Here is a 24,999-nt window from a genome sequence, read left to right as displayed (position 1 = left end):
TTTCTCAAGAGTGGCAGTAGCTAAAGCCCTGTCAAAACCTTCTGTGAAGGACCTGATGCTCCCAACTGGCTGAGGTCCTTCTGAAACAACTTGTTTTTTGAATTCTCCTCATAAACAAAGACATTCATTTCCTTGCTCATTACTCAGAGGCCAATGTGAATGTCATACTGACAATATTTGTCTTCCCAGGTGTACCTAAAAGATATACTAGCAAAGACAGCCATGGTAAATACTATAGAAAGACAGTTTCCCATTGGTTGTTTGTGAGCTCTAAGATATCTCAATCCTAAATCTATGAAATCAATTGCAAATTTTCCCCTAACAGTAGAGTTTTGATGTGACAGATCAAGGTGTGTCTCCAAAGCTGTGACCCTTAGCAAGAGCAAATTATTAGAAGATTGAAAACATGATTGGGAAAAAGCCAGGTTATTTCAGTTATGATTGAGGAACTATTTTTATTGATTTTTTTTTAACTGTATAACTACAATGTGGGAAAATGTGGGGGAAAATAACAAGTGAGATATTTTGAAAATGAAATTTCTATTTCACACAGAAGGTAAGATACCTGAAATCATGAGGTGATTTGGAGTTGTCAGCATTCATGACCTCAGAAATGTTTATTTTTTGATTGATCAATACACATTCTAAAATATGTTTATTTGTCAAACTGTCATGCCAAAGGAAACATATGATATCACATGCCTTTATAAAAGAGAACCCAGCATGTTCACTTTTATTTTATCACCATCATGAGGGGCTTGATAGTAGCCCTGGTTTTATCACTAGTGGGTAAGTAACTTTTTTACTTTGATGAATTTAAAATAATAGATTCAGGAAAACGTTTCAGAATCTAAATCTCGTTCACTTGCAAACATGAGCTTTAACATTTTATAGAAAAAAAATTATTTTGTGACTATGTTTTTGTTGATTAGAGAAAAATGGGTTTTGGCTAAATGCTGAAGTAGAAGTTAAATACAAAGTGTTATGCCATACATACAAGATGTGGCCTATTGTACTAAAATACATTAACATTTTGGGGTGGGGTTTTCTTGATTTGTCATTTCATTACTCAATTTTTTTTTCCTTCTCTTTCAGGGAGCCAACCACTTAATCACCGTAAGTAAATTTCCCATCAGCTACTATAATTGTAATGAGTGAAATACAAAATAGAATGTGAAAAGTATATCAATGTTTAATATTAGATTTATCAACAGCTAATTTTGTTCAGGTGGAATACATAAGTGGACAAATTAATCTTTTTTTTTTTTTTTGTACCTTATATTCTAATATAGGTTCTCTAATGTTCTGTACAGTTACTCTAATGTTTTATGGGAAACATTTCTTTGCAGAACCTGAGTTCAGTGAAAACAAGGTTTATACATTTGACTATGAAAGCGCCCTTCTCAGTGGACTTCCAGAGAAAGGACTTGCAAGAGCTGGAATAAGAATAAAAAGTAAAGTGGAGATTAGTGGTATTGGGCCAAAACTTTGTCTTATTAGGGTAAGAAAAAACATATTCAATTTGAAAGGTAAAATTCTCTTCATAGTTGACTTTTAAGCTTTTGGGAAGTAATTAAGTTTCATCATGTGTTGTGCTTACTTGGCGAGAATGTTACTAACACTATTTTTTTTTTTTTTTTTAATGCAATGCCCTACATTCTATTTGCACTTTGCTAGGTAATTCTCAGCTCAAGCCAACCTTGGGCTTGAAGGATTTCTTCTGCTTTGTGGTCAGGGAGACAATGGAATGTAATTTGAAATGTGCAATAATTTATTACTGGATCAATCCAATTGTTCCAAACTGTACAACCTAAGATTATTTAATCAACTGATTTCATAACCAGCAAACGAAAGGCAATAAAACATGCTACAGTAGCTGGGCTACATTAGCTGGATGTGATTCAGTATTTAGCATAATTAATGTAATCTGGTGGTTTCTTTTTCAGCAGGGTCTGAAATGGCATACTTTGTCATCATTTTTACTGCATGCTGGGTAATTACTAAGGGTTTTGATTATGTGAAAAACACCTTTGCCTTTAACAGAAGCCTATATGTGCTTCTAATGAATGTATTGAAACACACTCATCAATTGCTTTACACAAACTCCACTTAGTCTTCTGTACACTTGGAAGGAAAATCATCTTTTTAAGAGCTTTTATTTGGGAAATTGAAAACTGCAGATTATAAATACTAGTGACTGTCTGATAACAACTTGTCAATGCTGTAGCCTTCCAGCCTGAATTAGCTTTCTGTTACTAGGTATTTTTGGTAAATTCAAATTATAACAGGTCTGGAAGGGAAATGTTGCTTTTTTTCCATGACCTTTGCAAATGGATGTATTTTTTTTAATTTTTTTTAATTAAAAAAAAAAAAAAGGAAAAAAAATAAGAGCAACACATCTGCACTGGTGAATAGGAGACTATCCTAGCAGAGAGGAGGCAGAAGCAGTCATCCTCATCCCCAATAGTTTCCCCCTTCCTGCCAAAACAGCTCTTGGTGTGGTAAGGATGATTCTTCATTAAAAACTGACTCTTGTTCCTTAAAATCTTCCAACATCATTTCACCTGAATTTGGGGAACAGGTTTCCATTTAAAAAATAAATACAGAAATAATTTCAGTCATTAAAAAGATTTTTTTTTTTTTTAAAGAATCATGAGATTTTTGGGGCAAGTATAATATGGGGTAAAGGTATATTTATTCCTTTCTGCTCAGAGAAAAGTTTATTTTGCTGCTGTTGTATTTAAATTAGACAGTCAGAAGAATGGTTCAGGGAATTAATCTTTCATCTGTAGCCTTGTAGTTCTCATTCAGCCCAAGCAAAAAGCTCTGTTCCCTGGGTGGTTTCTAGTTGGCAATTTTTATATCGCAAACCCACAAGTAAGAATTGCCAGCTGCGCTCAAAACCTAGTAGACAGCGTAAGTGCTGGCTGGGCCCTGAGGGCTGGGAAAAACTACCTTACCCTGACCCTGCAGAGCAGTCCCAAACCTGCCCATGTGCAATATGCCAGAAGCATGTCCAAGAGGCAGCATGAGGGATTTGCTCTGTAACAGCCTCGGCTGTAAGCTTCAGTTACTGGGGTTGGCAGTGATCTCCACCAACAATAACAAAAAATAAACATGAAACTGCAGTCTCCAGTGATTTGCTGTTTGAGGATTTAGTTTGTGTGGCTTTCTGAGAAATTAATCCATGTCTTGCATCACATCGCCAGCCGGAGGTGTCAGACAGAAGTCTCTTTAAATTGTCACAACACACAGAAGGGAAGGGTCCCCTGAGAAACAAAGCTAAACATGCCCCATTCCCATGGTGCAGAAATCAGAGTTATGCATAGATTAGCACAGCTTTCTACTTGCCTGCATGTGCCCTGGGTTGAGGTTGGACTGTGAAGTCAGAGCAGGACTGGGGACAGTGCCTGAACCTTCAGCTCCACAGGAAAATGTGTGGGAAAGGGCAATTTTTGTCATTTGTTCTTCATTGCTCAAACTGATCATGACTGTGTGGCTCAGCAGCCATGTTGTTATTAGTTTCTGACTGCTGTCTCGTGCTCTGTGACCCCATCAATAGAGAGGACAGAGCTCACAACAGGAGTTAATGATACTTTATGCAACATTACCTTTCTTCTGCAATTTTCTGCATATCTTCTACTACTTTTAAGAAGCAACCTGTTTCATACAGATCTGGTCTGGCTCATTTCTTCATACAAGTCAACCTTTGGCAGCATGGGTTAGCTATGCAACAGAACAGAGGCCAGTAACTGTGGAAAAATCATTTGCATTACTCTTTTATACATGGAAATATGTATAGCAATACTAGCTATGTTGAATGACAACTTCTAAGTTTTCCCTTTGGCTTTGGGTTATTTAAAAGTGTGGGATTGACATGAGTAAGGCTCTAGATGTTTATATACATGGAAAAAAGTTAGAAAAAATAGAAAGTAACTATATTCCCTTTTTGTTCTAGATTCACTCAATTGAAGCAGCAGAGTACAATGGTGTCTGGCCCACAAGCTCATTCTCTCGATCACTCAAACTGACCCAGGTACTAACTGGACAACTTAGTAACCCCATCAAGTTTGAGTACAGCAATGGCCATGTTGGAAACCTTTTAGCTCCAGATTCTGTCTCAGATGATGGTCTGAACATCTACAGAGGAATTCTGAACATGCTGGAGCTGAGTATAAAGAAGATGCAGCATTCATACAGCCTACAGGAGGTGAGCTTTTTGGTTTGGCCATTGTGGTCACTTTGGAAATAAGCAAGCCTTCTCGAGATTCTTCTACTGCATTTTCTGAATCCATCTTTGACATAAACAGCACTAATAAGAAACATCTAATGTTGGGAAATCGTGATTGCATTGTTCTGATGGGGCAACACGTGATGGAACTGTAGCTAAACAGGATAGCAGAATAGCAGATTTTTAATCTGACTAATCCAAGTAGTTCAGAAAAAGCAGACCCTTAGAAAATCACCCTTGTGATTCTAGAGAAAGGAAACTTCTCTGAATGCTGAAACCTACATAAAATTTGAATAACATGTTAAAACAGGCTAAAACATACAGCACACGATTAAAGCTAAAATAACAGTAATTTGACTTTTTTCACCAATCTTTAATCTCTTTTAGCTCCTCTTTTAGGAGGAAAACAGTCTCTATTCCATGGCATTACTGTAATGGCTTTGACAGTTGCAGTTGATGCTCTGTTGGAATTTCCACTGTTTTTCAGGGTTTAATACCTTAGTCAAGGTAAATCATCTGATATTACTACTCAGCCACAGAAATTGCAATGCATTTAGTTTTTCAGCAACCATATTTACATTGATTAGACTCCATTCAATTCAGAGATCAGCAAAAACCTTGAAATTATTATACTTTCACGTTATTTTTTATTGAAAATGCAGACCAGAGTAACTTTAATTTAAAAAAAAAAAAGGCATTTTTATGTAGTTAAGGGTTGTTTCTGGGAAAGGAACTACATGATTTAATATTTTTACGCTGCTTGTTTCACATAAAAACCCAGTTGGTGGCACTGCATATTCTGCAGCACTATTCTTTTTCTATCTAGTTTTACATCTTCATTGTTTCCAGTTCAGTTAGCAATACCTCTACTACTCTTGCTGCTGAGCAGTGTAATGTGACTTCCCATCCTAGAATCATTTCCAAGCTTTCTTTGCTTTTCTCTGACAGCAACTGATTAATGAGTGTTGGCACCATTGCTTGACAATCCCTAGTCACTCTGTAGAGGAGCTGTGGTGGGTTGAAATTACCCCCCAACTAATTTGGAGAAACTACCCCTAAAACAAAATTGCCAGGCCAGCTCAGTTTGGGATGGAAGCAAATGAAGTTATATTTACAAGCAAACTACAATCTAGAAATATGAAATGCAATGAATATATACAAAATATACAATATATGTACTATATCTAGATAGATAGATACAATTCATAAACAACACAGAAACTCCTCAGAATCCCCATGGATGGACCCAGGCAATCTGTTCCCCTCTTCCCCTTCTCCCTCCCTCCTTCCCATTACCTCACAGAGTAGTGAAAGCTAAGATACCCCAGCAAGGCAATGAGAAGAGAGGAAAGTTGCAAGCAGAAGTGACAGGAAAAGAAAGGAGATGCTTATGCCTCTGCTCTATATTCCCATTAACAATCCAATGAATTGTATAGATCTTATCATTATTTTTCCTTTTGCATCCAATGGTAATTTATTTTACTTTCAGTCTTTGCAGTCAGATGCTAGGCTAAAGTTCCCCCTTCAGACTGTAGCAGGAGGGATAAGCATTATTAGGCCCAGAATGTGAGCTGCAGAGCGGTTTAAAGGACTAACCTAGGAAAATCTACATCACATCCTGCAGGGTGTAGGATAAGGTATCTGAACTAGACCTGATCTGCACACAGCTGGAAAGTCCAGCAGGGCAGGAGGCTACATCATCCCACTGAGCATGAGGTGCTGGACATTGCCATTTAAAGCCTAGATTTGTCTACTACAGTCTGCAGTATGCAGAGGAGCCCCACACCTGTATTTGCATAGTACAAGTCTTTCAGAAAAATTCAGCAGCCCTTACTTCTAGCCCTTACTAAAGCCACATTGTCTTCAGGAATACTGTTAAGATAAAGATGAAGTATGTCTTGCCTCTTAACCACCCCATGACGATTTTTCTGTTCTCACATAGCCCAGAGCTGCTCACTGGAGTGGCTGTGCTATCAATAACAATAAAAATAAAATCATGAAAATAACCTTTCCTCCTAAAATGCAATCAAATGTTTTTCTCTCAAAAAATCTCCTCACTGACTAAGGAAATTTAAGAGCTATTATAAATATATATGCTTGAAATATTATTGAAGAGCTGAACTAAAACTGCGAAATGAAGAAAACCCACAATCAAAACTGTGCTATCTTGACATTCTTTTTAATTATCACTGTTCATATTCTGACAGATCATCTGATATTGCAAGGTCTGTTCCATAGGCATTTATAAGCTGTCTATAAAAGCAAATTTTGAGGGCAGAATGTCATCTCCAACCTTAAAATGCTTTGCTATTGAGATTTCATTCCAACTGATCAAATTATTTTGACACTTTTTATTAATATTCCTCAACTCATATTTCATAATCGACAGCTCTAACTGGAAATTGTTACTTACCTTTTCTGAGGCTCCAAGTCTTGTCTCAGTGAAACTCTAGAGAATTTTAGTTTCTCCAGTCAAACTCTAGCTTGGATTACTGGAAACCTGTACATGTTAAAAAAACATTGAAGTAATGATCACCTTGATTTTGTTTCTGGAGAGTACCATGAATGAAGAAAACAATAAAAATACTAAAAAAGCATTTATTGCTATCAGGAATTTTGAAAACATGGAATTAAACAGGAAAGTAGATGCAAGGAACTGTTGAAACTTTGCATAAGAGTGAACTCTGCTTATGGTCTTATCTTTGTCAGGCTGGAATTGGAGGTATTTGTAACACCACATATGCAATTCAGGAAAACAAGAGAGCAAACCTAATCTATGTGACCAAATCCAAGGACCTGAACAGTTGTGAAGAGAAAGTTCAAATGATCACAGGTTCAGCATACACTCACCCATGCCAGACCTGCCAGCAGGTAAATTAGAGTGGTGTTATGTAAGTGGATTTTATATTCTTATACAGCCATTTGGCATCATTGCTGTCACTTGCTTTGTAACCCTTAAAATGGGAGGAGTCAGATCTGCCTTATCTAGTAATCAACTTTGTGTATGAAAATCAACTCCACAGAGCAGCAGAGATCTGTGCTACAGACTGTTGTATATTGCAGTTGCAATTCAACTAGCTCAAACTAGCTGGCTTGGAAGCCATTAATTATCAGCATGAGTTAATCCACCTAATCTGAGTGTGAAAATATTCACAATGTCCAGTTTCTACTATTCGAGATAGATGCTCCTGAATCTTATTATAATCCTGTCTTTGAAACAAGAAATCGTGGTGCTTATAGTGCTGCCTTCAGAAAATGGGTCTCCTTCTCAAGGGAATAACCAATTACTTATATTTTGGAAAGAGAAAAACCAGCTAACCCTTCTTAGCAGCATAAGTAATGGGGCCAGGCAATGTGGCTGACCTCTCCCATGGAAGTGCGCACGCAGAATTCACATAAACCAGTCATATGGCCAGTGAAAAAACCCAGCCCTGGAAAATATGTGGGTTGAAGTAGGTGATGTAACAGCTTCTAGTCACAGAATGCAGAAGTTCAATGACTTTCTATTCTCTTTGTTTCTTTGGTTTGTTTTGTTTGTTTGTTTATAAAGAGAAACAAGAACTCCCAGGCAACTGCTACTTACAATTACAAAATCAAATATGCACGTAATGAAGCTGTAATTGCACAAGCTGATGTTGAGGAAATCCACCAGTTTGCACCCTTCAACGAGGTAACAGGAGGAAATGCAATAGTAGAAGCAAGGTACTGTACATATACCTTTAATTCAGCAGCTAACTCAGCATCTCGGTAATCTGGTCAAACTCCATAGTGAAATACATCCTGTACTTCCACAGCCTCTTGTTTCCCAGTATTTAATTACATAAAATCCCAAACAGTTCATAAAAACAACCTGCACTGTTAGTTGTAAATCTGAAACATGCACATCACTATCCAAATTTTGTTAGCTGAACTTGGCAGGGTTTGACTATTTTATTTCTCGGGGATATTTGATTTATGTCATAAAAGCCAAAACAAATGTAATTCCATCTGAAAAATTGTGAACTAATATATTTTCTGTAAAATACTTTGAAAGACAGTTACTCACTGAGAGTTCCTTGGAAAATAATAATAATGCAGTAAGAGACCTCAGAGACTAGTTCACAAGACATATAGATAGGATTTTGGATTTTGATATACTTCCTAAGTACAGTGGACCACTTGCAAATCTCACATCAAAACTGGTTTTGATAGGAAATTGTGTTTTATTGCAAAAAGATTGGGCACAAGGCATGTAAAATGTATTTGCTCTTTCCACAACAAATTTTGCATATTTCTTAAACAAGTTTAGGGTGAGATTAGAATACTATTGTCTAAGAAAGTATGGCCCTGCTCATTTTTAGCTCAAGCCCTCAAAATTCCGCTGTTTGAAAATGTTTTCATCTGCAACAGAATCATCCAATGAATGTATTTTTGTTACCTGTTTTATTGACTCTATAGACAGGGGTGCCCTACTGAAGAGTGAGGCTTTCTGCATAAATGTCACTGAACAGAGGATATACCTCAATCCCACTCTTAAAATGTTGTAATCTTGCATTGCTCTATTAGCTTCTGCAAGAATCTATCAGTATAATATACAGTTTGGGGAACTGCAACACCAGAAAGTTCATGTCGATAAATCACCAATTAGCTTCATTGCCATGATGAACACGTTCAGTTCAGCTAACAAAAAAAAAGCCCACCAACCAAACCAACAACCCAAAAAACAGCAAAGGTGAAAGTGGCTTTGCTATCCCATTATCTCATGCAATCAGAGTGAAGATAGATGCAACTGTAGTGCTTTTATCAAATTATAGGTCGTCATGAGTGAGCATTAGTCTGGAGCCAGTGGGTTTAACGCTGATTTAAACTCTTTCTGCAAGCCTGCATAGATTGTCTTCCTTACTGTTCTTCCTTAGGTACTGAGCCCCTAGAAATGTTGATACCTTTGCTTTTCTCATTCTCTCTGGATCTTTGGCATTGTCCAGCAGAAGGGGCCAAACTGGAGCTGAATTTACAGTTCTGTTCATCTTAAGCCTCTTGCAGCATCTTTCAAAGCCAAAAGAGTTTTCACTATTGTTTCACCATTTAAATTCTATCTTTAGCATTCATTTGCTCTTCTCTTTGGAGTACAACATTTTTCCATCTGTTCTAGGCAGATATATCTTTTCCCAAAACGATGAGGATGAAGGCATAACAGATTCATCATGTTCTGGAGGGGGGAGTTAAATCTGTCCAAGTGTACCTGACACGGTACCTTCTGACCCAAATGCCCTTTCAATAATGCACAAAATTTCTAGAGAGAAAAAAATCTCTGCTGCTACTGTAGCGATTTCTATTCAAATTCCAGTGGCTTGTCTGCAAAGCAGTTATATGCTATTTTCTGCAGCAGTTCTCTGCAATCTATATGGAAGGAGTGGAGAGAAATGACACAGATCATCATAGAGATTCCAAAATAAACATGCCAATTTTCTAGAGATTTTCAGATACTGTGTCGTACAACGATATTGCTTTTGGAATGTTTTTGGTTGTTCAGTACAAATTCCTAACTTTATTATAGTGTCCTACCTTAAACATAATTGGTGGGATAGGATGCATCCCTTTAGCTGAAAATGTCATAAAGCTAGCATATGTTTACAAAGAGAGTCCCTCGTTGGAAATATTTTTAATACAAAGGATGAGGGTTTGGTGCTCCTTGAAAAGTTTCCAAAAGCTTGAGTTCTTTTCCAAAGACTAATCCTGAATTTATCTGGCCCTTTTTGTTTGGGAAATCCAATTTGAAACTTCATGAGAACATTTTATCTTGTGCACTCCCTGGGACTTTAAGCTTGCCAGGCAAAATGGGGAGGGAATTATAACAGTTCAAATAAAAAGATTGTAGCATTTATTATTGTATCTAACCATTTTCAATTCCTTTTGAAGCTTCCAGGAGGCATAGACACAAAAGAGCTTTAATGAACTTCTTAAAAGGTTTAAATTAAGAGATAATTTCTGAAAAAGTTTCCCAACAGTGTGTTGTTTTTTTTTTTTCTATAATCCTTAATTTACTCTTTAAAACCAAACACATAGTTCCTGTGATCCTCTTCAGGCCACTGCTTTTTACCTCCCAGTTGTTCCTTAAATTCTCAGGCCATGTTATTCCAAAAGGAAGGCAAACACTGGCTCTGATCTAAGCCCTGCTGTGTAAGTGTACACATTCTCAGAGTAAGGTTCTGAGTGTCACATTCAAATGCATCTCTCTATAAATATCTTTGTTGCTCAATAACAAAATCCTTTTAAAACAATTGTAGTGGCTTTGCAATGAAGGGAGATAGTTCTTTTTTAGTTTTCACCCTGCATGTTGTGATGCCATCTCCTGGGATTTCTCCATTCCAGGCAGAAACTTGCTTTGACTGACGTGCAGAAGCAAATGGCAGAGGTCCCACCAAAAGAATTCCAGAAACGTGGGTCACTTCAGTACCAGTTTGGCAGTGAATTGCTTCAGCTTCCTGTCCACTTATTCAGGATAAAAAATGTGGAAAACCAGGTAAAGTTCAACCACTAGGCAGACTTTGTTGGAGGTTGGAACCTGTGCATGTGGGAAACAACATGTGTGAGCTTCCTGCATTTTAATCTTCTTGCAGATAGAGGAGGGTCTGCAAGACCTTGTAGAGACCACATCTGAACAGCTTTCCAGTGATGCACCAGCAAAAGCCCTTAAGCTTTTGCATCTTTTTCGTGCAGCAAATGAGGAGAATTATGAGTCGGTGTGGAAGCAGTTCTCCGGTCGGCCAGCATACAGGTACAAGCAATAGAAATGGTGATTCTTCTGCTGCTCACCTATGTTCAAATGTGGATCAGGAAAATGGGGAAATGGTCCTTGCCTTTCTTGTTACAGGCGCTACATTTTGGATATGATTCCTGCAGTTGCCAGTCACCGTGCACTCAAGTTCCTGAGGCATAAAATGGAAAAGCAAGAACTCACCAATTGGGAAGCAGCCCAGACATTGCTTGTGGCTCTTCACTCAAGCACACCAACTCAGGACGTGATGGAGGAAGCAACAGTAGGGTTCTCTAAACACTCTTGCATCACTCTTGACTGATTATAGCATCTGTCATATTTATTCCCTTGACAGGATGACAAAGGCTTTAAAAACACAAAGATTTTATATCCTCTGGTGAGGTTAGCTTTCTTAAGGGGATAGGAATGCAAATCAGATGGGCAAAAGTGAATCCAGGATACAGCAGGAAAGAAAGTAAAATACTCCTGCTACAAACATAATTTTCTGGTCTCCCTTTCTCCAAACATACTTTATATATCAGAAAAAGATCTCTAACTACAAAGAGTAGGGAGTAAGAAATACATATTTGTTATATCCATGTATTCATCCTGATTGACCTAGCAGGATGGATCTAAATCAGAGCAGATCTATCAAAATCAAAGGAATCACGCCGATGTGGAGCCCACACAGAAGAAAGCCTAATGATTTTCACAATATTTTTTTCTCTTCTCCAGGGTCTACTTCTAGCCTCAGATACAAGAACTTATCTCTGCCTAGTCTAGGTAGAGACCTCAAATCTCTGACTAGAGCTTTGTCCTCTGTAAAAGCTGTGACAGCCCAGCTGTTACTGTGCGTTAATGCTCTCCTTCCCGCTCAAGGAAGCAGTGGTCTGGTGCCTCCTATCAGCTCCTACACTTATACAAAGTATTCCTGTCTGCCCAAAGTGCTGAGGTTCATGCACATTGAATCTCAAGGGGCTTTTGTACCTACAGCTGAGGCAATTGTAAATCAATGACGTATGTTTCTTTACTGATGTATGTTTTTCCATTACATAACTGGGTGATTTCCTCCCTTTGGATTATAGCTTATGCCAAACTTAAATCCCAATACACTATAAATGCAACAGATCTGCCTTCCAGATGTTGCTTCGAATTACTTTACAATTGCATTGTCAAAGACAGTAATATCCACTGATTAACTATAAATCCATTGATACAAAACTATCAGAAGCCTGGTTTTGCCTTGCATGTGGCAGAAACACATGGGTTTGGGTTGTGGTTTTTTTTTTTTTTAATATCGTTGCTCTTCATTAATTGTGGTAATGAACAACTGGTTTCTTCCCCAGCTCATAGTGAAAAAACATTGCCCACGCTCAAGTAGTCTACTTGGAAAGGTTTGCCACCTCAGCTATGCATCCCTGTGTCACAAACAGTGCTGGTCGTCAGGCTCCTGCTCGGAATGTCTCCAGGTAACCGCATCGTTATTTATCGTTTACAAGAAACATTAAGCCTCGAGTTCTTTCTTCATTATTCAGAAACCTGTATTTCACTTCACTGCAATGTTTCCTTTGGGGAAAAGAACCCCAGGTGGTTAAATACGGTGTTTTTGTCTTTAGATTAACAGCATTTTCATCTTTAGATTAACACAGGAAAGAGAGTGAGAGAAAGAAGCATGTAATTCATAGGGCTTTCTATCTGAGTATCTCTGAGTGCTTTATTGCCAATTGTTAATGAAGTCCCATGGCACTGCTCTGAAATACTTTAAATATACAGACACATGCTTATAAATAAAGTGACACAAAAGGCCAGGGTTTTGCCCAAAGTCACGCAGCTCAGCCATTTCTTGTCAAGAAGCAGAGCCCAGACATCCACACAGACTAAAACTTTTTGATGACAGTAATACTCATCTTATTCTGCACTGCTTTTATTCAGTGGGCCTGAAAACTATTTAAATAGGCAGAAAATAGCATTTCCTAGTTCTAGAGATGCATGTAATGGTTTACGGAGCTCGGCCCTTCAGCCAGTGATAGAAAAGGTGAAAAATAAAAGGGTGTTTTCCGTCTTTGACTCTGGTCAGTCCACCATCCCCAGTATGAGCAGGGCGTCCCTAATACATTGCACAACTGCCATGATTTTTTTTTTCCTCTAGTACACAGGCATGGCCAGCATACCTACACTCATCTCTTGTGTTAAAATTGGAACCAATGCCATTGAGATAATTTAATCTGAAAAGCCTGGTGCTAAGGAATGTAAATTCTTTTCCCAAACTAATAATTATTTATTCATTACATTTCAAATATCCATTCAATTAGTAATATCAAATGAAATGTTTTGATATCATCACTGGATCTCAAATGTGATATTTTAAAGCACAGAAAGTGCACTGAAATTATTCTATGATAATGCAGTTTCTTTTTTAGAGCCTTTTGTTAGCATCTAAAACAGTTTTATATCAGGGTTTAGCTCTCGATTCATAATCAGCCTTCAGACAACTACTTCTGATCTTACCACGAATTGTAAGTATGATCCACTTGCTTATGGTGAAGGCTGTAAAATGACCTGATGATCTCATTGCCAGCTATTAAGCCACACTAAAAAGTGGCTATCATAGCTGAAGATAAGGAACACCACCACTAGCCATATCTTCAGGAATCTTATTTAAGGCTCTGAAGAATTTAACTGTGTCTGCATTTTTTGCACCTGTCTTTAATCATGAGGCAGATATTCAAACAGCATTGCTGCAGGGTTCCAAACTCACCCTGAAAGGCAGTGGGAACAAGCTCCTAGCCATTATTCGTTCCTTTAAAAATCTTACTTGATAACTTTAAGGCATAGTGATGAAGATGCCATTCTTTGCAGCTTTCTTGGCTATGCTTTTTCTATGAATAAAATGTTCTATTCATGAAGACAAAAAGAGAATTTGAAAATATTTAAAATAAGCGAATTGAACAAACTGAAATTATCAAAGTCAAACCTCAGAATAGACTGGGGATGGGATATAGATAAGAGCTGGAATTGAACTCAACAGAAGATTTGTTTTCTTTTTTTCAGCTGCTTCATGGCTTTGCAGGAGAAGCATTAAGCAAGTCTAACACAGAAGATATATTCCTGGCTTTGAAAGCCATTGGGAATGTGGGACATCCAGCCAGCATCAAGCACATCAAGAAATTTTTGCCAGGATATGCAGCTGGTGCCTCAGATTTGCCTCTCAAGGTCCATGCGACTGCTGTGATGGCCCTAAAAAACATTGGCATGAAAGACCCAAAAATGGTAAGAAAACAAAGCTGTCTCTTTTGCACCCAACACAAGGCTGCTAATTAATGATGGGTGATGAGGAGAAAGCAGATTTTTTTTTTTTCAAATACAGCTGTAATATGTTGGGTTTTTTAAATACTTAACCATTCCTTAGTTGACATCTTTTTCCTTTTTGCCATTAACCTCTAGTATTTCAGTCTGCAACAAAAAGCCCATTAAAAGGATACACTCATTACCCTATTGTTGAAGACAAATCAGTATTTCCATTCCAAACATCTTTTTTTTTTTTTTGTTTCCCCAAGGACATTAGACAGAAAGCTAAATTAATGATCCAAATGTGTTTAGTGCTACTTCAACTTTGGTATGTGAGAGAACCACAAAAAAAGGTTTTCAGAGAATTGACATTTAATACCGAGTGTCACATCTAATCGTAATTCAAGACCAGATCTTATTGTAAACAGATACTAGAGGTTTGCATCCTAATTACAAATTTACAGACATTGTGTGGGTTTAAGTCATAAACAGAACATTTACTAAATGTGACTTTTGTCCCTGATCAAGATAATGATTAGATACAATGGTTACACAGGCATATGCTCATCCTCCACAGCCATCACTTTACAATCATTTTCACCTTAAAGCTATCTGCTTCTAAAAAGAAACCTTGCATTTCCTTTTTATAAGTCTTTAATATAAACAGTAAAATAAAAGCTTTCATTAGCCATTCTCCTACTAATCTGTATCAGTTTTTCCATTATACTCTTTTGGGTTTGGTTTTGGTTTTTCTTTTTATTTTCCATGTGACTCCCAGTTTGAGTGCATGTATTGATCCACAGGTAATAGTGTGCTAGGGTGTGCTTTTAAGCAAAAGAAAAGAAAATATTTACTGGAGTGCAGATGCTAGGTGGGGACAAGCAGGACAGGGGGGACGGGGAGAGTAGAAAATAGCCAAGATAAAAGTAAGGGTATTTTCTGGGGAAGAAAAAAAGCTAATTTGATGTTTAAAAACAGTGATGTCTCTCATTGACCTTTGACCTGGTTTTCACATCTGATCCAGACCACTGTTTAGTTCCATTTTCTATGCATTTTCTTTGAAAATTGATCTGGAGCAACTCAGTAACTGTAAATGGATTTTTTCATTGTTCAAAGAACCAGTTCAGTGCCTAGTTTGCAGCTAGACACACAGACATTTGTATTAAACAGATTTAATACATAGTTTGTCTTTTTTACTGTTTAATTATAAGAGATAGTTACATTTAGAAAGAGCCTATTGCATCCTTGTCACCACTTTTGCCTTGGTGTTTGATCACCTACATTGAAAACATCCTGACTCATTTGGTGAAGCTTTGTTAAAGTTTTCTGGACCAGACTTTTCGTTGGAGAGTGGGGATGTGTGCTGTCCCAGGCAGGGCAGGACAGGACCGTGCAGAGGGGCTGCCAGAACAGTGTAACACCATCCACATCCATTTTGAAGTTGGGATCAAAAGGCTTCAGTGCAGCTTATGGAAACTGCAAAGATTCCAGTGTAAACTTAGTCTTGATGCTGAATGTTGCTGAGGTCAAACACATTGTTCACAAGTGGTACTGTGGAAATTACAGGTTTTGAATAAACAAACTTTCAGCTGCCCACATGGCATAGAGATTTCTGGTAGTAAATTGGGTTTTATTCATTTCATTTTAATTTTGTTAGTTAGCAGAAAGGAAATCAGGCCTCAGGAGATCATATGATTAGAAGTAAGGCATACATTAATGAGTAGGGATAAGTGATCACTGAAACCACTTCTCAGGTAAGTAATGGATCCATGAAATCTCTTTTACTGGTTGTGCTACAGATATATTTTGTTATAGCTCAGAAAGAGATAATAGCCTTGCTGTAGATTTTATCCACCAAAGTTTTTTGGGTAAGATTGTGCAGGAAGTCAGACCACATTACCATAATGCCCTTTTCGGACCTCAGACTATGAAGTCAGAAACACTGATGCCAAAATAATTTGATAATACAATTTGTTGCTGAAATAGTGATGAAGAGATCATTCAATAGTGGTGAATGGTTATTAGCAAAATGTTCAAACCTCCTCTAAATTTGAATATATATCTGTTATTTTTCAGGTCCAGGCTATTACCCTTGAGATTTTTCTGAATCACAAAATCCATCCTCGGGTCCGAATGTTAGCTGCAGTGGTTTTGCTTGAAACCAAACCAGGTCTTCCAATAGTGATGACATTAGCTGATGCTGTTCTGAAGGAACCTAGCATGCAAGTGGCAAGTTTCATCTATTCTCACTTGAGGGCCCTGGGTAGAAGCACAGCTCCAGATCTTCAAGTGATGTAAGGAAAAGCTGCATCCTTCCCTAGATGTAAAGCTTGTTGCAAACTAATTGAGGTGTTAATGTGCTCACTGAATTTTTTTCAGGGCTTCTGCCTGCAGGATGGCTATCAGACTATTAACTCCCAAATTTGACAGATCTGGGTATCAGTTCAGCAAAGTTTTCCGCTTCAGTATATTTAAAGGTAAGATTCAGAAGATTTTTGTAGATAAATATATATAGGTCAATGTGTGGGGGGAAAAAAATAAAATATAATTGTATAGTAGGAGAACCCAGTACCCAGTTCTCCTAGCCAGCTGGTTAGCTCCATGTTCTTGCTCTGTTTTTTCTTATGTTCAGTGGGGAAAACAAAAAAATCTCAGGCTCTGTTTTTGGAGAGTGTTTAGGTCCCTGTATGTTTTGTATTGCACACTGCCAGCATCAAATTACCAGAGGGCTTGTGGGGCTCTAACCCTGTATTTTCATTAACCAGTGAGGCACATGCTCCAGTATCAAATGCTGTAGTCTCAGTGGTGCTTAACTATTTCATGCCACTGTTCAGCATCAAACAAACAGAAGGGACCTAAATTACTGCTGAGGTGGATTAATTTTTACCAGTGCTGAACATCTACAGCTCTTGCTGAATTCAAATTCACCCCAACAGTAGTGCCCAGTGAAAAAGCAAACTCTGAAAACTCTCAGATGTGACAATTCATTGCATCCATAAGCAGCTAAATAACTTAAACATTATCTAAACATTTTTCTTGCACCTTTATAACAGAATTCTGTATTGGAATGAACAGATCTATGGGTAGAATTTGAAGGCTGATCTGTTATATCAACAGGAGTTGCACATAAAAATGTATTCAGATTAGATGACAGCACTTGCTGGGCCAGATTGTGGCTATTTCTATTTTTCATGTATGTTCTTTTTCTCAGTAAAGATTTTTTTTATAAGCAACTCCCTCATGTAAATGACTATGACAGCCTGAGTGATTTGGCATATGTAGCTGGCATACTAGGGAGCCTCTATCTACAAACACAGTCGTCTTACACATGCTGTTTATCTAGAAAAGCCTGGATGTTTTTAGCACTTTTGTTACTCTCTAGTACTTCTAAAGATTCTTTCCAAAGTAATCAATAGAAAAAAAGACTTTGAAACACCTGAAATCAACAGTGCTAAGTGTACTTTTGCCTCTTTTTGGATGGGAGGAATAGTTTGAAAGGTTTTTATAGATCTTCTTGTTGCCCTGCTTCTGTTTCATGGTTTTTACATGACCATTTAATCTGCTCTGTAATAAAAATTGATATAATACATTCCACAACAACCACAGTAACATACAGGATGTATACTTACTGCCTCAGAGATGGTGATGGAGCAAGCTCAAAGAATAATGTGCCTGGGTGAACTTTTGTACCATTTAAAATGCATTCAGGGAGAGATACAGTTTGTAGTGATACTCAGATATGTGTTTCCAGTTTTAGATAGTAATTTTCTCCTCTTGCTTTTGCTTTTAAAATTAAACTCTCTGAATTATTACACAATGAGAAAGGAGGGTGTAGTCTGCATGAGGGTAGCTGGCTGAGGGCCATGTGAAATTGACTACTCTGTTCTGGTTGTAGCCTGAAAATGCAGCACATAAGCAAATTGTTATACTTCTTGGTGAAGACCAGTGTCAGAAATTTGGTTACCACACACATGTAATATTTAAATATTTCCTCCTGAAGAAGAATAAGAAACAAGATTTTTTTTTTTTCATATATGCTAATCTTAGTCTTGAATAACTCAATTAAATTAAGTCAATATTCTGTAACACTGGTGGGGGAGTAGGATCCATCCTCCAGCTTTCTGATTTGATTTGTCACTGCTAGCTACAGGTGAAATGTGTTTCAGTAAGTCCATCCTGAAGGAGTTACCATAGTGACAACTGTAATGCAGTACCTATTTCCTTGCTAAAAACAAAAATGTGCCATCACCATCAGAGGTCTTTTTGGTGCTGGATGCTAAATTTTTAATGGCAGGCAATAAAGTCAGTTGAATTTATGTTTAATCTGGAATCTGTCACATACAGCTGCCACCAATAGTGCCTCATGTTCTACATGCTGCTAATGAAATCAAAGGAATGACCCAGGTTCTGCTCAACATGAGGACTGACAGAATCTCACTCTGAATAAGCACAGACTCATAATTAAATGTGTACTAATGTTCATAGGTACCAAAGACTGCTTTCTTTGATCACTAATTTTATTTTCCTTCTTCCTTGGGGCACAATGTTTGCTCAGATATATGCAGGTGCCACCACACTCTCACGGTGAAGTGGCTCCAGTGCAACATTTGACTGTGTCAGTAGGATTTATCCATTGGTAAATTCTTTCTTAGAGCATTAGCACTATGTCATATCAGAGATATGGACAATATCCTCAATCTCTACAAGTCAGTGAATTCTTCATAATTATTTATAAGCAACACTTACTAAGTATCAGTAAATTTTCATGGGTTAGAACACCAAAAAAGATCTTTTAAAACATTCATTGAAAGTACTATGCCTCCTTCTAGCATCCAATCCCTGTGACACCTGGCTCACTCATTCAGAGAAAAACTGATCTTCATATTACAAGCCTCAAGTCAGTTTTTTAGTAATGCCCCAGTGTGCCAGTGCTAATTAGAAATCAAAATTAGTCCCAGTAATATGGTACAGAACAACTTCACTTGAAGAATAAACAAGGGTAAAGGACCATTCAGGTCTTTCTTTGCATGCACAGATTCAGAAGAGAATGGGAAAGTGTTGACTCACAAGTGAGATATTACCTGAAACACAGAGAGTGGCACTAGAGAAGTAATGAGAGACATCTGTGAATAAAGTCATAATCTTTAACTTCTGGCTAAATGATTTATGATAACTTAGGCACTCTTTTTCTGGAAAGAGGACAAAGACTCACTATCCCTCGTAATGTTTGGAAATACATTTCCTACAATTCAGTAATTTCTGTACTGGTATTGAAATTATTGGTCTGCATCTTCCAGAGCTCTGCAATAATCCTGGCTCTGCTGGATTTCCAATGCTGATTTCTGGTGGTGCTGGGATTTAATCACAATACGGTGCCAATGTCTAGCACAGGGAGAGAAGACTCCTAAAATACTTCCCTGTCCCCCAGCTAGTGCAGGAAAAGTGGAGAACTGGAATCAAGGAAGTGCAACAGGGCTGCCTACCTATCACATCAGCCTCCTTTCTCTTCAAACCTAGGGAAACTTAGAGAAAAGCCTTGGAATTACTGTAACTCAGAAAACAGGACTGTAAAGACCTGTGCCAAGACTGGGACATGGATGTGCTCTGCACTGATGATCTGTATCTATGATCATTACAGATGATAAACCTAAAGTACAGAAAATAAATAGACACAAATTATATTTGTTCAAAGTTCACACACAAGGTAACAATTACTTAACAACTAGTGAATTTCATCTAAGGAGTTACAGTATTTGGAACTAGATACATTAAATTGCCACTGAGTCATTTGAGAGACAAATATACACCTCACCATCTGTACTTATAGGGCATCTATAGCACTTTCCCTAAAACTATTAGCAAAGCATGGCAAGTCTGTTTTCATTTCTGATCCCCTTTGCCCTAAATGATGTCTTCTAAAAGCATTTCTTAAGGTGATGTTACACAATCTGACCAGATGTAAATGATGTAGCAGAAGCAACTAGAAAAATAATCATCACACAATGAACAGGGGGCTTGTAATTTTGCCCAGTAATAGTTTAAAAATGCAGATTATTCTGTTTATGACAGCTTTATGTCTGGATTTCCTAGCTTCTCTTATATCAATACTGTATCTGTTGAATTAGGCAATTAGTAAATTGATACAATCTGCACATTGTGGCTTTAAAAATGAGCCATACTTTGTTTTACTGCGTGTCTCTCTCCAGAGCTCCTCATGAGTGGAATCGCAGCTAAATACTTGGTATTGAATAACGCAGGCAGCTTAATTCCAGCAACGGCAATGTCCCAGCTGCGGACACATTTCCTTGGAAGAGTGGCTGATCCCTTGGAGGTAATTGGGTCTACCTACAGGCTGCCCTCTCATCCCTTATGACCATCATGTAGTTGGTATTTATACTTTACTTCTTCCCACAGGTGGGGGTAACAGTTGAAGGACTGCAGGAGATGCTTGCTAGAAAGGGCTCCTCTTCCAATGGGGACTGGGAAGCAGACTCTGATTTCAAAGAGATCCTGAAAACGGTAAATTCTCTGGGAAAAGAAAATCGTTAAAGTACTATTTGCCCTAATGTTATGAAGAATCACACTTTCTTCTTCTCCTGATGCAGCTTTCTGACTGGAAGGCACTGCCCAGTGACAAACCTTTTGCATCAGGTTACCTGAAGATGTTTGGCCAAGAGCTGTTCTTTGGTGAACTTGATAAAAATGCCATCCAAAATGCATTGCAGGTATCGTTTTGACACCACCACCACCCAAGCATCAGAAGCTTTAAAATACTGTGGCTTTCACACATTTTCTATAACTTTTTAATTCAAGAGGGGGTTTTGTCTTTAGTATTAATTGAGGCAAATGAGGTCAAGCTCTGACCAGGATTAGCTCTAATCATTGCTGGCAGACTTTTCCCTGAGGCATAGTTAATGACACAGATCATGATATTCAAGTTCTGCTTATTTAGAGAAGTTGAACTCTGTAATTGCAGATGTGGTATGGACCTGATGAAAAAATCCCTTCAGTAAAAAGAGTAATCAGCACCCTTCAAAATGGTGTTGGGAGACAGTGGACCAAGGCTTTCCTGGCCTCAGAGATTCGTCGTATTGTGCCCACCTGCACTGGGTTCCCGACAGAGACCAGCCTCTATTACTATTCTATCACAAAAGTGGCAGGAAATGGTAACGTGTTTCAAAACTTGGACAATGCAAACATGCTTGTCAGGACTGGGTGGGATTTTTAACATTCTCTTGCTTTTCTTTGTGATAGTTCAAGCACAGATCACACCTTCTCCAAAGTCTGATTTCAGATTAACAGAGTTACTAAGTGCCAACATCAGGCTGCGATCCAAAATGAGTCTAAGGTAATTTTTTTTTCTATAAAATAAGAGAATAATATTTCCAAGTGACAGAGGCCATAAAAATTCAACAGCTGTTTGCTGTCTGAACTTAATGTTACCCTCATTCTACCTTTGCAGCATGGCTAAGAAGATGACCTTTGTAATGGGGATCAACACACACCTGATTCAGGCAGGGCTGGAAGCACAAACCGAAGTGAATGCTTATGTACCTGTGAATGTGGTTGCTACTGCCAATATGAAAGACAAAAACATCAAAATTGAAATTCCACCATGTAAAGATGAGACTAACACAATTACTGCAAGGTAAGACATATTATCTTTCTATGTAGCAATGTAGTCTTTCCAAATAAAACAGAGCATTTGCTTAGGGATCTTGTCTTTGACTGACAGCTTGAGTAACTGGCAATGATTGGTGGTGTTTATTTATTTTAAATGAAGTGACATGTACAAAAGCTTTGCTTGAACATATATATTACTTACTGTGGTATTCCCCTGAAAATCCTCTTTAGGATAATTTCTCAGATGTGGAGATCCATAAACTATTTGAAATGCAAATGGCATAACAGTTCTATCCCAATATGTATATTTGGACTAGAGACACTAGATAAGATATAAGCCAGCTGAATCCTATCAGTTATAACAGAAAACCCATATATATTTGCATTTGAAGCCTTGAAGCATAGAGGATTTGGTGTTTCTTGTCTTTTTACCTTGTTTCCCTGTGGATGCTGTTTGGTTTGCTTACCTGTTAGGTCTACTTGATTTGTTATCCTTGCACACAATTACAATACACTCCGGAAAACTGTTGTAGCCAGATGCCAAACAAATGAAAACAGATGGAAATACAAGCACAAAGAGACAAAGGAAACAGAAAGAATATGTCCAAGGAATCAAAGCAGTAGACCAAAGCTTAGAAAATCATCACACACACATGAAAAAATACCGAGAAAGACAAGCCAAACACTCATCAGAAAAACAAAGCATCACTGACAACAGAAATCAGCACAATCCTCACAAATGTTAAGAAATGTCTGCTCTAGGAATGAAGCCTTAAAATTAAGCTCAGTTGCTTGTTCCACCCACAATTAAAGTTTCTGGCTGCTGGCCCACAGAAGCTGTGCAGATATCCTCAGTTTACCCACCAGTTAGGTTGACCATAATTCTCACTTGCCCTTCAAGGGACACAGACCAACCTAGTTGGCATTTGACATCACATCCTCTTCCCTTAGGTGATTCCTCCACTCCATCAAATGTGATAGTAATCTAATTCTTTGTGTAGAGAAGGGAGTAAGATGTTAATGAACTGAGAAGGATGCTGAAGTAAAATGAGAATACTGGACACTCATAGGAAATTTAGAGCCTCAAGCAGAGAAATACAGGCTAGCAGGATCCTCCCTGCAAAGCAAGGTGAAAGATATTTTCCTCCTTTGTCTTAAGGAGAAATCAAATCAGGCACAGAAAGGGTTAAACACATTGCCAGAAAGCATAAAACAAGTCAGAATCAGACACAAAGATTACAGCAGAGGAATCCCGGAGTTCCAGCCCAAGCCCTGCTCTAGCCCCTGCAGCATTATCATTTTAAGGTGAAGCAGTCACTCAGAAATAGCTCTATAATGCCAGGTGTACGAGAAAGGTAATACTCACTAGCTAACTTTTAGCACCATCAATTTTTTCTCCAAAAAACATTCTCATTCACTGTTGCAAAAGTAATGGTCACTGGAAACCACACAGAGCAATGAAACAGCAATGAATACAATAACTAGAGAATGTAACACTGAACCACATCACTGAGGAGGTCAAAGACCAAGCAAAATAAAATCTTAAAGGTATGAAGAGAAACAAGCAGGCATGATATAGAGAGAAATATATATACATATTCTCTATAGAATGGGTCACAAATTTTAGTTTAACATAGACTTTCTCTTCCTTTTGCATCAAGAATTAAGAGCCTATTGAATTGGCTGTTTTAGAGACATTCTGACACTGTCCCTTGTTAGCTTTAAATTCCCCATTTGAAGAAATGGTTCTAGAAAGCTATTGCTCTTTCATTTGTTTGTGAGCTCTGTTCAAAATATTTTAGTATTAGGCACTTTACCTTGATGGTCAGCATGTTACTTTCTATAGTACCATGTCATTAAAGCTAGTCAGGATGTGATATTGTTTTCCCCTTCATCTCTCACATCCAGATACAGGAAGCAGAGTGTTCAATAGTATTAAGTTCACTTACATCCTACACACTGTACAAGTTCTAACCTGTCACAGCTGTGAGATTTATATAAATTTTCCAGGAGCAGACGAGATATTGAGGTGAGCAATCACAGACCCTACAGAAGGAGAGGGAAAAAAAAAAAAAAAAAAAAAAAAAAAAAAAAAAAAACAACTTTAGTAATGGAGAAATTGCATTCCCCATGCAAATCAGCACATTACAGACTCCACTTTATAGCAAAAAATCAGAGGAAAAAAATTAGTCATACTACAGAGAGAAAATATAGCATGTGTTTCAATTTGGTTCCTATCAAAGTTAAATTTAATTTAAAATAATAGTTATATTTTTAAGGTTCTTTTAACAAAATTATTTAGTATTCTACAGATGGCTACTTAAACATACTTTTAAACAAAATTTATAGAAAGAAGTGAAAATCAAATAAATTTCAGGGAAAATTGGAGCCCTGTGATTAAAGTGTAAACATGGAAAATTGCCAGAGAATGCACTTTGCAAATATATCACATGCTCATAATGACAGCCTACTGAAGTATATACATCATCTTGAATAGAGCTTGTGTCATAGGGCTTTTCTGCCTGCTTTAACTGTAGGATAAGCAGAAATTTCTTCACTTGGGCATTTTATCCATAAGATAAGTGATGAAATTACAACACTGTGCAACGTGCATAGAGTATGTGGTGCAGAAAACGCAGAAGAGCCAACATACCCTGGGCCTGGCAGCATGGTGTGCCTGGGGACAGAGAAGGGAAATGGGTGCTGCTCTGGTTTTAGAGCAGCTTTGCACCAAGGCCAGAAGAACGATGCATAGGAAAGGCAGAATTTTCATTTCACCACAGCAGACAGACAGCTAAAGGTCTGGTTGGAGGATTGTCTCTTGCTCTCTTTTATTTAGATATGATGTCATGCTGCGCATTAAAACCTGGGGGGAAAAAAACAGTTTTTCTATGAGTTTGGGGGTTTGGTTTTGTTTTAAACAGACATTGAGCACTTCTGTCCCCATGTTAAGGATGTATGTAAGGCAACATTCACAGAAACATCATCCAAACACAGCTGAATTGCTTGTCCCTTACCCCTGCAGTGAATTTGGCTTATACTATAGCACAGCTTCTGCTCTCATCCAAAAAAAAAAAAAAAAATGCACTAATACATATCGGAAAAATCTCCTTTTTGCTTT

At 37.8% G+C, this 24,999-nt stretch overlaps 1 protein-coding gene across 1 annotated transcript in view; it reads left to right on the top strand.

The window, feature by feature from the left end:
- Positions 1–749: 749 nt before the first annotated feature.
- LOC128969456 (vitellogenin-1-like) overlaps positions 750–24,999 on the top strand; it is a 43,138-nt gene continuing 18,888 nt past the window's right edge. The window contains exons 1-19 of the mRNA XM_054384303.1: positions 750–789; positions 1,096–1,116; positions 1,350–1,501; positions 3,959–4,210; positions 6,941–7,102; positions 7,782–7,933; positions 10,583–10,733; positions 10,831–10,988; positions 11,085–11,250; positions 12,314–12,436; positions 14,019–14,237; positions 16,332–16,549; positions 16,635–16,732; positions 20,462–20,586; positions 20,670–20,774; positions 20,861–20,980; positions 21,232–21,421; positions 21,510–21,603; positions 21,718–21,903. Of these exons, the coding sequence (XP_054240278.1) occupies positions 750–789; positions 1,096–1,116; positions 1,350–1,501; positions 3,959–4,210; positions 6,941–7,102; positions 7,782–7,933; positions 10,583–10,733; positions 10,831–10,988; positions 11,085–11,250; positions 12,314–12,436; positions 14,019–14,237; positions 16,332–16,549; positions 16,635–16,732; positions 20,462–20,586; positions 20,670–20,774; positions 20,861–20,980; positions 21,232–21,421; positions 21,510–21,603; positions 21,718–21,903 (2,732 nt within the window). The remainder of the gene's footprint in view (positions 790–1,095; positions 1,117–1,349; positions 1,502–3,958; positions 4,211–6,940; positions 7,103–7,781; positions 7,934–10,582; positions 10,734–10,830; positions 10,989–11,084; positions 11,251–12,313; positions 12,437–14,018; positions 14,238–16,331; positions 16,550–16,634; positions 16,733–20,461; positions 20,587–20,669; positions 20,775–20,860; positions 20,981–21,231; positions 21,422–21,509; positions 21,604–21,717; positions 21,904–24,999) is intronic.

This window comes from Indicator indicator, chromosome 10 (genome assembly GCF_027791375.1).
Source record: "Indicator indicator isolate 239-I01 chromosome 10, UM_Iind_1.1, whole genome shotgun sequence".
In the NCBI taxonomy this organism is placed as follows: Eukaryota; Metazoa; Chordata; class Aves; order Piciformes; family Indicatoridae; genus Indicator; species Indicator indicator.
The sequence above is the reverse complement of the archived record's forward strand: the minus strand, read 5'-3'. Positions and strand labels throughout refer to the sequence as shown.